We start from the raw sequence: 14,314 nt of genomic DNA, 5'->3' as shown, positions 1-14,314 counted from the left end.
AGTTAAAACCTTCACAACCGTATTAACAAATGCAGTTTATGTAAGAAAAGCTGTGAAACAATCAAGATATGCTCATAGAATGAACTTCCAGCTCTTATTTGTAAAACAGGTAAATTGTAGCAGTCACAACCGATTGTATGAGTTTTCACTGAATGTCACACACAAAGCACATTCTTTATGGTTCAAATCCGTACTGATGTTGTGCAGAGCTGAAACACTGAAGACTGTCCTCCAACTGAAGCATGCTTGCAGAGTGAAATATGTGCCAAAGCGCACAAGCGATGATATTTTTCACTTCCCAGACCTGCCGCAGTGCTCGAAGAAGCCAAGGAATCAAATCCCAGCTTGCATGTTTAAAACCAAGCTGTGGCCTCCGTCTTTCCCTGCAGGCACCACGGCTCATGTCGGGATCAGCCTGTACGGACGGGAGAGCCGCAGCGGACACCGCCACCTCGACAGCAGAGGGGCTTTCACACGCAATGCGCTCGACATCTTCCACATCGCCACCGATACCAGCCTGGGTAGCATCTGGAAAATACGAGTCTGGCACGACAACAAGGGTAAAAATACACCGTGAACGCATGCGATCACAGAGGGCTACAAGCGATGCACAACGTGCTTTAAATCGTGTAAATTATTTGTGTTTATATAGATCCATTCTATATATATTTGAGGTCTATTTTAAAGAAGAGACTTCCTGGTAAAATGTTAAATAAAAATAAAAAGTGCGTCCCTTGCTGCCCGTCTCTCAGGTCTGTCTCCAGCGTGGCTGCTGCAGTACGTCCTGGTCAAAGACCTGCAGACTGGGAGCAGCTACTACTTCCTGGCTGAGGAGTGGCTGTCGGTGGACAACGAGAGAACTGACGGGCGAGTGGAGATGGAGGTGGAGGCCTCGGGTAAGGCGCCGCCGTCACACCGCGCGGTACAGGTTAAGACCTTGTTCTTCCGCTGCAGCCGTCGGTTATATTCCCGTCTGTTTCCAGAGGAGGCGGTCCTGCTGCAGAGGCCCCGCCTCCTGCGCTGCGAGCTGCAGAGGGCGCTGTGCGAGAGCCACCTGTGGCTGTCGCTGTGGGAGAGGCCGGCCCGCAGCCCCTTCACCCGCCTGCAGCGAGCCACCTGCTGCGCCGTGCTGCTGCAGCTCTTCCTGCTGGCCAACACGCTGTGGCACAGCGTCGTGGTGGACAGGAGATACAGGTGAAGGACACGGAGTTAGTTACCGCCTGTTGTGAGTTTTCCCGTTTCCGCTGTGGGGGATTTGACCGGCGTTCTGCCCCGCAGCCCCCGAGCCGTGTCCAGGTTTCTGTCGCTGAACGGAGAGACGGTGGCGGCGGGCGTGGTGAGCTGTCTGGTCGTCTACCCTCTCTACCTGCTCGTCTTCACCGTCTTCAGAATGAGCCGCAGCAAGGTAGCGCAGCAACTCCCAAAACTCCAACTCCGTCCAGGCTCTGCTCGAACATGAAGCTGATTGTTTTCTCCGTGAATGTGTGTGTGCTGCTGTGACTGTCAGTGTGTGACGGTGGAGCAGGTGCCGCCACAGAGCGACCAGGAGTCGGTGGAGATCGATGACTTCCTGGACAACTCCATGGCAGGAAGCTCCTTCCTCTTTTATAACGGCGAGGTAAAACTGAGAGATTTTAAAAGTTGTCGTGAGAAATTGTTGGGTTTTTTCCCTCATGTGAAATCATTCATTTCTGTCTTATCTCTGCGTGGTTTCATCTGTTTCCCAGACCAACTCAGAGGAGACCAACGTGGATTTGCCCACTCCATCCACCAAAAGGTAACATACTCTGCTGCCTTGATCGTTATTGTAGATAATAAGACAATATTTTGGAAAACCAGCACCCAGTGTGATTAAACAGCTTTCAGACATAATCCCATGAAACAGAACAGAAGATAAATGAGCATAGAAGGAAAAAAAAGAGTATCGGTGTGTGTTTCAAGCTTCTCCTCTGGCTTCAGTGTGTTTAACAGGACTTGATCAGGTGTTTTGTATTCATATATTGCCATTTTCTAAACTTTAATTAGCCTGATATTGAGAAGGTGAGTCATGCTGTTTGGAATCCTCTGCATGTTGGAGTTTGAATCCCGGATGCTGCAGAACGCTCACGCTCCAACTCTCTGATGTTCGCGTTATCATGTCTGGCCCCCTGCAGTGTGCGGCTCAGGCGGAAATTTAACCACTGTTCAGAATTCAATCAATATTTAATATAGCGCCTCTTCCATCTGTGACAATAATGACATGTTCCATATCTGCAGCAGCAGGTTAGCCGTTGGTCACAGGTGCTTCTCTCTCTCCGTCTGAATGAATTCAAAGAACAGTGTCTGTTTGCACTCTGCTGCACCTTGTGCCTTTCTGAAAGAAACATTTTCCAAAGTGGACTCAGTTGTTCCCTTGATTTTTGTGCGCTATTGCTTCTGATTTCTGCCCCGTTACATAATGATAAACTATTAAAGTACAATACGATTCAACAATCCTTTGACCTTAACCTGATTCAAAACACCTTTGAGGAACCAGCCTCCTGTTTGATCCTATCTAAACGGCTCTATGTAACTTCTTTGAACATTTCATATACTGTTCAGGTGGAAACAGGAGCTCAGTCTGAGCGCTGCGGCACATCTGCGACCCACCGAAGCTGCTCACGATCGGGCTGATCTCAGTCACAAGTTGTACTTTACCGAGATAATGGCTCTCTTCTCTCTGTCTCTACACGCGCGAGCTCTCCTCACACTTTGTGACCTCAACCACTCACATTTCCATAATCAGCGCACATCGACGGCAGCAGGACAGTCTGTTACATCCCACTGAGACACACTTGATATGAAACCGTCTTCGGTATTAATACAAGATGAATATTTTACACTCCATGACGAACCTCTCACTGTGTGCTCGCAGCGAGGAGAGCTGGGGCATGGCGGAGGAGGAGGTGGAGGACCGGGATTGGCCGGAGCTGTTGAGCGACGCGTCGGTGGTGGGGGGGGCGGGACACGGGGCCGGGATGCCCCGGCTGAAGAGGGGCCAGGGCAGCAGGCACCTGGGCGTGGACATGACCTTCAACCCCGACGACGAGGAGGGCGCAGACCAGCGCAACAAATACTTCACCTCATCGGGTAACGGAGCAGGACGGATCGGGTTAAATCAGCCGAGTCTGTTAGATTATGACATGACCGCCTCGTCGAGTTTGGCAATGAAGTTTAGTATTGAGGATAAAGTTGATTTGAGATTGGATATGTTGTTAATTGTATATAATTATACTGTGTTATTTGGGAAGTGTCACATTCATCACAGCTTCTAAAATAATAAATGACTGGATTTGTGTTGCTTTCCTCAGACGAAGATCTCATCAAGCACATCCTGACTGATGGACAGAACTTCTTTCCTCAAGCAGATGAAAGCGAGATGGCCGACCTGTAAGTTGTTTTTTTCTGAGAAAGAAAGAGGAAAAAAAAAAGTCTCTTCATCTACAACTTCAAATGCTCGAGCAGAATCAGGGTTTACTGTGGCTCATGAGCGTTTCCTCGTGTTACAGGTCGAGTATTTTCGGAGACAAGACTGAAGTGATTCTCCTCCAGAAGCTGAATGAGCCGCTTCCTCTTGAATCCGTGAGAAGAGATCCTCCAAAAACTGCTTTCACCTCCAACACAGGTCAGTTTTGAGACGTACAATAGAACACCAAAAGCCTCTTACATTGACGCAGTGACTTCATTCCATTGTGTAATGCAGCACTTTGTAAAAATACCACTCAAAAATTAAACATTTATTTCACCTCATACAACCCAACATAAAGCACATTATCAATTCAGTCACCCCCTAGATGAGATGATTCCAATGCTCTGTGTGCTTCGATTTGTTTTTTGTTTTGTTTTCGGTGTAATTAGAGACACTGTCACTTAAATCGCTCCCTCCTGTTTCTAAGATGAGGATCAATACTCTTGGTAATTGCTCTCAAAAACAAGAGAGGACAATCAGCCCTGAACTTTGTGATGAAGTCATTACAGCTAAGTTTTGTTGTGAAATTAGAGTATTTTTTTTTTTAATCACACTTTCATTATTACACATCTTTCTGTTTGAAAGTGTCATTTTTCCACATGCAAGTTCTTGATAAACCTATAAGAATTAAGAGGTCAGTTTTTATCGGTGGAGGGAGGAGAAAAGTCATTTTAAACACACTCGCTCCAAATATCTCTTGATTAACATTTGTTTTTTCGATTGCATGCCTGTTGATTTTTTTCAGTTACACTACTTCAGCAGCCATAATACTCATGAAGTAAGCCGTTAGCGGGTTAGCATGTGGCCCTCACATGTCTGGCGTTGCAGCGATCATTTATGTGTGGGACTGGTCTCCTCCCTCCAGTCGTGACCGACGTGTGCCGTCCCAGACGGTTCCCTCCCTGGTGTGGACGCGCCGCCCTGTGGGGCAGCTGGGCCGGGATCGCCGTGGCCAGCGCCGTCTCCATCTGGGCCGGCCATAGCTTCAGCCAGAGCGTGGCCATGATGTGGTTGATCTCCTGCTTTGCCAGTTTCCTGTGCTCCTGCCTGGTCATGGAGCCTTTGAAGGTAACGTACACAACATTCAGTGCTTTTTATGAGCTACGTTAATCATTATTTCGAGACTAGAAATGTTAATTATTGAGAAAACAGCAGTTTCAGCCAACAGCCAACGTCCAGGAGTCAGAGACGTCCTTCCTTCCTTCCTTTGGTCTTTACTTGACCTTCAGCAGACTCCAGTAAAATTAAGCCCTTTGAATCTCTTGTGAGGCTTATTAACATCCTCTGTCAGTCTAAAGCACACAGTTTGTCTTCAGCTGAGTAAACCTCCCGAGTCTGTCACGCAGGTGTTGTGTGAAGGAGTCTACTACGCGCTGTGCGTGCGCCGGCTGCGTCCGGAGGACCAGGACGTGCTGGTGGAGTTCCCGCGGGTGGAGAGGGTGGTCCAGCGAGTCCACAGAGTGAGACCGCCGCAGGGCTTCGCTCTGTCTCAGGCCCGGCATCAGGCCCGCAAAGTCCACATGCTGCACACCATGCTGAAGGTACGGTCGGTGGAAATAATGGGAACAACGTTTCTCCAACAGTGCTGGGTCCATTATTTTGAAACGACACAGAGTGAGACGGTTTTGTTCAATAATAAACCAAAATATACAGTCTCGAGACTTTGCAAGCTGGAAACATGTTAAATATGTGTGATTTAGCTTGTGCGAAAGGCACACAGAGGTGTTCCATCCTCACTCTGATCATTCGATGACCTCCTGCCGTGTCGTGATTCGTCTGATCAAGAGTTAAACTGCTTCTGACTTTCAACTGATTGTTTTGCTTCTCGCTTTCAGAATTTCCTGGTTTACATGTTTTTCCTGTTGATCGTTTTGCTCCTAAACTACTCCGACTCGGCCAAAGACACGCACAGCCTGAGACTACGCACACAGCTGCAGCGAGCCCTGCACACACCCGAGTACCACAACATCACCAGGTACACACACACACACACACACACAAAAACACACACGTCATTGTGTTTTTTTCATCGTTGTTTCATACAATAACTGCTCTCATATTTCAAGGCTGAGTGGTGTTATTGAATCACTTTGAGAAACACTGGCAGACTGTCTTGTGTGGGGAGAAGAATGAAGTGTTGCGTGAACTCGTCGTCAGGCTCCGCTTTTTGTGTTTCCTGTCTTCAAACTTCATGTGAATGTCTTGTTTTAAACTTACCTTCATCTGACTTTGGGGAGATCAGGACTGAATAGAATGAAGCGTTTCTGCTTTTCTCGCACCGCATTGTGCTGTCCAACACTTTGTGCAAGCCACTTTTGTATGTTTGCTGTTTTTTGTGTGTGTGTGTGTGTGTGTGTATGTGGGTTTTTTTTTTCGTTCTTTTTCCAAGTGTCAGACAATAGTCTTCTTTGTCTTGAAGCCGTGGAGATGTCCTGACGTGGCTGAATGGGTCGCTGTTGCCACGGCTACTGGATGAGTCTGTCCTCCTGAGAGACACGGGAAGCGTGTTGCTGGGCACGCTGCGGCTCCGACAGATCCGAGACAAACACGGTGAGCTGCGCTCGCCGTCTTCAACTTCTGTACTGATCTCACCTGGTGGTCAGATCTTTAAACTGCAGAGCACATTTACATGAACTGGTCATGATCCAAACATCAGATTACTCAGGCTTAATCAGGATGTATCATATACTTTAAAAGATACAAGCAATCAGAATCAACCTTCTGATTTAATTTGTCTGCATTTAAAAGAAAATAACCCTCAGCTCAACCCGCCTGACAATGTAAATATAATCATGCTAAACATTTCTGAAGGGCCGATGGGATTGTTATAAAAGTCTGATTACTCCCATTCATCACATTATTGCTGTCATGCAGACAGAGCCTCTGTTTCATGGTGGATACGCTCTCCTTCACGTCTGTCTTACACTGTTATCGTGTCAGCTGCCTTGCATGTTCATAGTTTTCTTCACTGTATTATGTATTTTCTGTTGCTTCTGTGTTTTTTTTTTTTATATGCAGCATTTAAGTTATGTGATGTATTCAGGTGTGACACCATTTGGATGCTTCTGGACACACACACACACTTATATATATACACACATATATATAGCAGACTTTCCTTTTTCTGTCAGCTGCAGGTGTTGCGAGGGTGGAAAAGGGATCAGTTGTGTGGGAAACTGACTTTTCTTCGTCTTCGGCTAACACCATGGACAATATGACAGATGTTGGTTCAAACAGTGCAGATTGGTAAGAACAACACGGAAGATCTTGCTTTTAGAAAAGTCACCTGTTAGCTTGGAGTTCAGACTCAGCATGTTGTGAACATCTGGTGTTCTTTTTCTCCTCTTTTATCCTCCCACTTGTTTTTGTAGGGTTTGGCGTTTGGGTCACATCGGGGCGTATAACAACAGAGAAGTGCTTCACGAGCTGAACAGGAGTCTGGAGGAGGCCTGCTGGTCCGTCCGGCGGCTGCAGCAGCTCCACTGGCTGGACCACAGGTACCATGAGTCATGTGTGAAGACACTGTCAGGCCAAGTCACAAGGAATGACAAAGAAACAATAATGCATTGTGCTTTGGAAGGTACTAATACAGAGGTCAGGGCAGGTTTGTCAATATGAAGGTTTAATCTTTCTAGAGCTTGTTGCTCCAAGTATTTCCAGTGGACAGTTGATAGAAATTGGACTGAAGATAAATGTGCACAAAATTTCACAATGACTGAAACTAAGCAAAGCCATGTGCGCTCTTTGGGAGTGTTTCGGTTTTATTGTATCTCCAAGTACAGCTTTTAAACAGCCATTAAGAAGTTGCACATTGCTTTTCTTAAAATATCAAAGATTGGGGGGGGGGGGGGGAGAGAGATGGGATTTCTGTGATTAAAAACACATCCTCAGATTCTCTCCAAAGTGGAGAAACAGTGATCAGTCTTTCTTTTTGTTGTTGTTGAGAAAACTGAGTAGAAACATTGTGTAATACAGTCACTCAGCTTTAGAAGTGCTTAATGGGCCCAAGTTTACTTTCATCTTTAAAATGAGAACACTAGTAGGGTTCTACTTATTTTTTTCTTGCTAAATATTTCAAAAAAACATAGTCTTGTTACCTGTTATTATCAAAGAGGGTTGTGATGATGTTTTCCTTTTTTTTAATTTTATTATTATTATTTTCTTATATTTTCAACTTAAAGTTAAGTTTGTAAAAGAATTTTGGCATTACTCTGAAAGTGCCAAAATTCTGATGATTTTGTTTGATGAGTAATCAGTATTTACTGCTCGTTAAAGGAGTAACTGATATCTGTAATCCATTAGGAGGAAGTTGTAGAGCGCCGCCACGGTGGGTTTAACTCCATAAAGCTACACTCGTCTACAGTTTATTATAAAGACATTCCGAGTCTTTCATTATGGGAAAATAAAACGAGTGTAAAGTCTTATTTAACTGATGTTAAACTAAAGTTTCTCCTCTCGAGACAGACGTGACCTCCTTAAGATGCAGTTGTGATCCACTTCGGTTGGATTCAGCGGATTTCAGGGTGTGAAACACGGCGGCTCCTGGCCTCGTCGGTCTGATTTATTCTTCTAAATCTCTTTTCGCGTGTTTGCAGGACTCGCGCTGTGTTTGTCGAGTTCTCGCTCTACAACGTCAACACGGACCTCCTGGCCGTCTTCTCCTTCGTGTTCGACTTCCCGGTTTCTGAGCGTGCTCAGTCCAGCCTCGACCTCATTGTCATCACTTTGTGGCCCATCACAGGCCCGGACCTGCAGCTGCTTCTGATGGTAACCCCCGGCCGATCGATAACGCACGCTCAATAAAACCGTTGACCCCTGAGCTGCGTCTGAACCTTTCCCTCGGATCAAACTGCTCTGCTTCCCAGATCGTCCTCCTCGGCCTGGTGTTGTATTTTCTGGTTCGAGGGATCCTGGGCTTCCTCAGAGAAGGCTCCAGGTACCTGCTGTCGGCCTGGAGGCTGCTGGGGATTTGCAAACTGTCTCTGGCCGCCTCTGTGTGCGGCTTGCACCTGAGCCACTACGTCATGGCCAGGCAGAGGTGGGCGTCGTACCTGAGTCACCCGCAGGACGCCTTCACAGACTTCTACCCGCTGGCCCGGCAGAGTCAGATCTACACCGTCATGTCGGCCATGTTGCTGTTCGTGCTCGTGCTCAAGGTAACCGCGAACGGTGGAATCCGAGCTCTCTGTGAACATCTTCGCATTTCTGCGAGATTCAGACCTGAAACACTGATGGTCTTCATCCCGTCACGTTTGTTGCGATTTGTCTGCGCTGACCGGCGCCCCTCTGGATCTGCAGGCGTCCCACCAGCTGCGCTTCCTGCGGGAGTGGGCCGTGTTTGGCAGGGCCCTGCGGCGGTCCGTCTGGGAGCTGCTGGGGGTGGCCCTGGCGTTGCTGGTGTTGGTGCTGGCCTACTCACACACAGGACACCTGGTCAGTCTTTACATTAGTCTCTCTCTCTCTCTCACACACACACACACACACACACACACACACACACACACACACAAACCAGATGTCCTTCCATTGTCAAAATACAGTAGTTTTTGTTCTATAGAGTATTTTCCCGTCGTGCGTGCAGCTTTGTCTTTATTGTGACAGTAGCGTCTCGTCTGTATTGACTGAGCAGCCAAACATATTGACAGACTAACTGTAGACGCTCGATATGATCAATTTACTGTCAAGCGGCTGCTCAAGTCGGTGGAATAAATAATACATCCATCCATCCTCTGAGCCACTGCATCCAGTTCAGGGTCGCGGTGCGCCGGGGCAGATCGTTAGTTAAGGGCCAAAGGCCAGAAACCCCCGGGACAGATGGCGAGTCCACCACAGAGCTAAGACACACAGACACCACACACACTCAAGCTGTTAGAATGTGGTTCATGAAATGCCTCTTTGGACGTGGTTTAAGTGTGTTTGTCTGGCTTCTTGTTGCTTTTTGTAAAGATTTCCACACAGTTGAAAAAGTCTCACATTTAAATGGAAAAGGCTACAAGAAAAGCAAAAAAATGGTGACAGTAATGATCTTACGTTAAAAGGAGGCTGATTCTGCTGTGGCTGACTCTCCAGAGACCGAGCCTTTAAAGATTTATTCCTCCTCATGTCGCCGTCTCGCTGCTTCACCTTTCACGTTTTCAAATCTCTCCAGCTCTTCCACGCCGCTCTGGACGGCTACGGCACCGTCGCCTCCACCTGCCTGTCTCTGCTGGGGGCCGGTGGGCGTGGCCTGTTGTCGTGGCGCCCTGCCTGGACGTTCACCGGTCCGTCCAGCACCGTCTCCTCGCTGGCGTTCCACGTGAGCTTCGCCGTCCTGCGGCTGGCGCTGCTGTGGGCGGTGACGGCCGTGCTGCTGAGGAACTACCGGCGCGCCCGCGCCGAGCTGTACCGGCCGGCGGTGGACCTGCAGGACTACGAGATGGTGGAGCTGTTCCTCCGGCGGCTCAAGATGTGGATGGGACTGAGCAGGGCCAAGGAGGTACGCTGCCTGGCTCGTATTTAAACACCTTGCAACGCAAAGAAGTGCGTCTTCGCTTCCTCTGAGTCTTTTTTGTCTCATCTTTTCAGTTTCGGCACAAGGTGCGATTTGAAGGCATGGAGCTGCCGCCGTCCCGCTCCTCCTCCACCAGCGACTGTAAGTCCCTCTGCCTGCCGCCGCTGGACAGCCCCGACTCCCCGCCCACCCCGGACAGCGTCGACGCCGGCTCCGAGGCCTCGTGGCGGCCCGCCTCCTCCAGCCCCTGCAGCCTGACGGAGGCCCCCGGGATCGGCCTGGGCCTGGGGCTGGGGCTGGGCCTGGGCCTGGGCCCCGGCGTGGTGGTGGGGGGCAGCAGCTGGAGGGAGAGGGCGGAGACCGAAGCCTCTCTGAGGAGGCTCCTCCCCACGCTGGACGCCCTGCTGCAGCAGCTGGACCGCGTCACGGTGGCCACGGAGGACGTCTACCACGTGGAGTGCAGGCTGGAGCGAGCCCAGAGGAAGAGGAGGCGGCGAGCGAGAGAGAGGGGAGACGACGCTCCGGCGGGCCAAAGCGAGGGACGACACCGCAGGAAGAGCGAGAGCAAAGACTCCAAGGATCGGAAAGGGAGCAAAGAGAAGCCTAAAGGAGGCAGGAAGAGTAAGAAGACTGAAAGAGGGGAACTTCCTAAAGACAGTGGGAGCACCTCCACCAACCCCAAAAAGACCCCCGTGGCTACACCCGTGCCTTTTTTAAAGCCCCGCCCTGCTTCTGCCTCCATCCAGTCATCATCCAAACCAGTCGGTGCACCTCCGCCCACAGCGGCGGCCGACCCTTCCTCTGCTCCATCAGCAAACAGCCTCTCTCCTCACACCCTGCCGCCAAAAAACAATACCCGCGCCCCCACCCCGTCCCTCCCCGGCTCCACGCCCGCCGCCCGGGACTGGGATCCTCCCACGGAGCGGGAGAGCCTGTCCGCCTCCAGCCTGTTCAACCACCCCGCCCACACGACCACCATCCCCACACACAAGAGGAAACGCAAACCGCCGCCACTCAAGAACAAGGTACACCCCACCTAAAGAGAGACGACAGAGGAGAGGAGGACGGTGGGAACATGGAGCTGGGTTCCGGAGGAGAGGAGGTGGAGGACGGGGGCAGCTGGTTTTGTCCCCAGATCCTCCTCTCTGAACAGGACTGAGGCAAGTACAAGATGGAAGGAGAAGCATCAGAGTCTTGGGGGGGAAAAGAGAAAAGACTCAGAGACTCAGCAGGTTTATAAGTTGTCAACCGTCTGAATACCAACTCAGTTTTCACTGAAACGAGGTGCTGGTCGCCGCAGAGTAACTGAGCTGGTTGGGGGGGGGGGGGGGGGGGGGGGGGGGGGAGTCAAATCAAGAAACGGTCTTTTAATCCCCAACCCTGAACCCGAACTCGCCGGTCTGTGACCCTGGAGGTCACACTGGGTTTTTGACAGGAGCGCAGACGCGTGCTCACCAGAGGACTCGAGGAAATGCAAGCAGACTATGCAGTTGGTCTTTCAGTGTACGTCAGAAGAAAAAAAAAAACAACTGTTGATTTCTCAGTGACGTTGTCTGTTTATGTGTTGTTTTATTTTATATTGTAGTCAGCGTGGCTACTTGCGGCCTGTCTTAAGTCGTGTTTTATGAACCTAAATTCGCATGTAGGTGCTCACAGATTATACGCACATGCCGGGACACACACACACACACACACACACACACACACACACACACACACACACACACACACACACACACACGGATAGTCACATAGTACACTGTAAATCACATGTCAACAAATTATAATGTGTTGTAAATGCACCCATACCTACCTATACAGTACTGTGCAGAAAGTTTCAGGCAGTTGTGATGAAATGCTGCAAAAGCAGAAAAATGTTTCTCAGTCAGTTAAAAAAAAAAAGCGAGATGAGTAATTATGGATCTTCTGAGATCTTTGATGTCTTCCACGGGTTTTCAGAGGAGCTCTGCAGGGAGGTTGTGTTCTTCACAGTAACTGAAGCCCTTCAGATCCCTCGCTGATACTTGCTCTCTTGTACTTTCTATGAAATGGGATCGTAGCAGCCAGTTTGCCAGGGTGGCGAGAGAAGGAGACGGAGATTGAAGTGAGCAGAAGAGAAGGTACAGATGAAGCTGCAGACAGTAGATAAGAGGTAAAGAAACCTGGGAGGATGTTTCCTCCACTTCCACAGTGCTGAGCATTTAGTTCTCCCATCATAAAGCTATAAAGAACCAGTCTGAGTGTCTCTCCTGATGTTTTTGAGTTTTATTTTTCAAGGTTATTGTTGTTTGAAAAAGGAGGCGTTCACAAGCACTTTTGTTCCGATGTAGATTGTTTGTGTGTGTGTGTTTTTTTTTTTTTTAAATGAGGTGTGTTGTAAAGTAATTATAAGCTTGGTATCCAAACCATTAAAGAAAAGCTTCACTCATACTGTATCGTGATCATAAACGTTGCCAAAGCTTTTGTATCATTTATGCATTGTGCGTTTTACCATGCCAAGTAATTCCTTCCATCACTTTGTACTTGCACTTTATTTTTTTGTTTTTTTTTTTAAATGGAGCTGATATCCAACACCGTATTTAACTCTCATGTGTCAAGTTGTATCGTTATGGCAACATCATTTTAAAAATAATGTCCTAGTAATTATTATCACAGTATTGAAGCATTAGCTAGTCGCTGATTGTACTTTTGTCTGCTCTTTTTTTAAATGTTTTTGTTTTTTTACCAACATGCGCACTTGTGTGTCCAGTGGGCAGATCTCAGGGATCCCACCCTTTCCTTAAAACCTGGAGAGACGTCCAGGAAAACCAAAACTGGGTGCAAAACTTTTCAGAACTGATACATTATTCACCTGCCCGGGTTTTTTCTTTCTTTTCTCAACCATCTGCATCACGTTGGCTTCTTGTTTTTATCACTAAATATGAAAAACTGGTACTAAAGTGGCATGTAAGGTTCACTCGAAATCTGTTTTTCCACATGAAGCCACTGCTTCAGAGCATGGTGCGACACCGTACGTCTTCAGAGGTTTGAGAAGGAAACACACCCATCTTATTCCGATTGTGTAGATTTCTGTATATTTTGGTGCTTTATGATGTATATATTTTGCTTCCATAATCAGTGTTGCTGATGCTGCGGCGACACGTGGATCGGTCAAGCACTGGTGTTGCAAACTCCAAAGTTTTTACATTTCTCTGGTTTTACTGAAGCGGTGCATCCAAAACCCTTTAATCTATTTTATCTCTGACATTTCCAAGCAAGTCTGTAATCTATGTCTCACTCACTTTACGCTCCTGCTCTGTCTTCTTCCATCTTCTGTTGTATTTTGTTTTACATCAATGTTCCAGGTTTGAAAATGTGCATCAGTGCTTTTTTAAATTTGCGTTTTGCAGCTGTAGCACTTCTCCTGCTTTTGCACTTGACAAAGTCAAATAAAGGGTTTGACAGCTGAACTCCGGGTGATGAAATGCTTTATTGTCCAAGCCCGAATGACTCAGAAAACTGCTTTAATCCTGAACTCATCTGTCGATTCAGCTTTCTGAATAATTGAGGCTCAAGGCTACAGCATCCACATTGATTCAAAGCTTTGGACCAAAAACATGTATTCGGGGTCAAACGACAACTACAAATTGCCTGGAGTGTGAATTGTGATGCTGTGCTGAGCCTGATGGCCTGTCTCCTCAGCTCAGATTGGCTGTGGCGCCCGGCAAGCCGGAGTTAAAGTGGACGGTATCAAGATGGACTGACAGTTTCCTCAATGTTAAAAAAAAACAAAACGAAAAAATGCTGTTTTGACCTTTATAAAATTACAAAGTTTTGAGCTTATGACTGAGGATTTAGAACATAGAACTTATTATCTTTACATCTAAAAGTAGGATTAATAAGTCAGGAACACTAAACAGGATTAGGATGATATGCAGTCATGCAAGTGTGCAGGCAGCTGTTTGTGAAAGACATTATCATTAAGTTGCAGTACAGTTCCCAGTCCTCTTGTTATTGTCCTTTAATTACTTTGTGGCCTGTCTGAGCTCCTGGAAAAAATAAACCTGGAAATAGAAAAGTGTGTGTGTGTGTGCGCGCTGTTGGCTCTGGGAAGTTGTGTTCAATAAGTTTTAAGAGTGTTTTCACTGAAAACAATCATCCTGCAGTGGCTGAAAGCAGCACCCTGAGGCTGGACTCAAATCATAAAACTACTGGACGAAAAACTGAACAAAGAGCCGAAACTCTCAATAAAACCCAGCGAAGCTGAGCAGAACCGTGGATTTACGGGATCATTCGTCTCTCCAACCAGTCCTCTAATAGATGACTAAGAAATAATATAGGTGCTTCAAGCTGAATGA

The 14,314-nt window shown here is 47.7% G+C and overlaps 1 protein-coding gene across 1 annotated transcript in view; it reads left to right on the top strand.

Annotated features, from left to right (window-relative positions):
- The window catches only part of LOC115390821 (polycystin-1-like), a 76,478-nt gene extending 64,537 nt beyond the window's left edge, over positions 1-11,941 (top strand). The window contains 20 exon segments of the mRNA XM_030094830.1: positions 390-560; positions 753-896; positions 984-1,194; positions 1,279-1,405; positions 1,508-1,618; positions 1,728-1,777; positions 2,894-3,108; positions 3,330-3,408; positions 3,528-3,643; positions 4,353-4,555; positions 4,834-5,028; positions 5,323-5,462; positions 5,907-6,037; positions 6,625-6,733; positions 6,859-6,984; positions 8,083-8,254; positions 8,353-8,643; positions 8,786-8,920; positions 9,636-9,962; positions 10,052-11,941. Of these exon segments, the coding sequence (XP_029950690.1) occupies positions 390-560; positions 753-896; positions 984-1,194; positions 1,279-1,405; positions 1,508-1,618; positions 1,728-1,777; positions 2,894-3,108; positions 3,330-3,408; positions 3,528-3,643; positions 4,353-4,555; positions 4,834-5,028; positions 5,323-5,462; positions 5,907-6,037; positions 6,625-6,733; positions 6,859-6,984; positions 8,083-8,254; positions 8,353-8,643; positions 8,786-8,920; positions 9,636-9,962; positions 10,052-11,017 (4,019 nt within the window). The 3' untranslated portion in view covers positions 11,018-11,941.
- Positions 11,942-14,314: the final 2,373 nt, after the last annotated feature.

The sequence above is a fragment of the Salarias fasciatus genome, chromosome 6, assembly GCF_902148845.1.
Source record: "Salarias fasciatus chromosome 6, fSalaFa1.1, whole genome shotgun sequence".
Lineage (NCBI taxonomy): Eukaryota > Metazoa > Chordata > Actinopteri > Blenniiformes > Blenniidae > Salarias > Salarias fasciatus.
The sequence above is the reverse complement of the archived record's forward strand: the minus strand, read 5'-3'. Positions and strand labels throughout refer to the sequence as shown.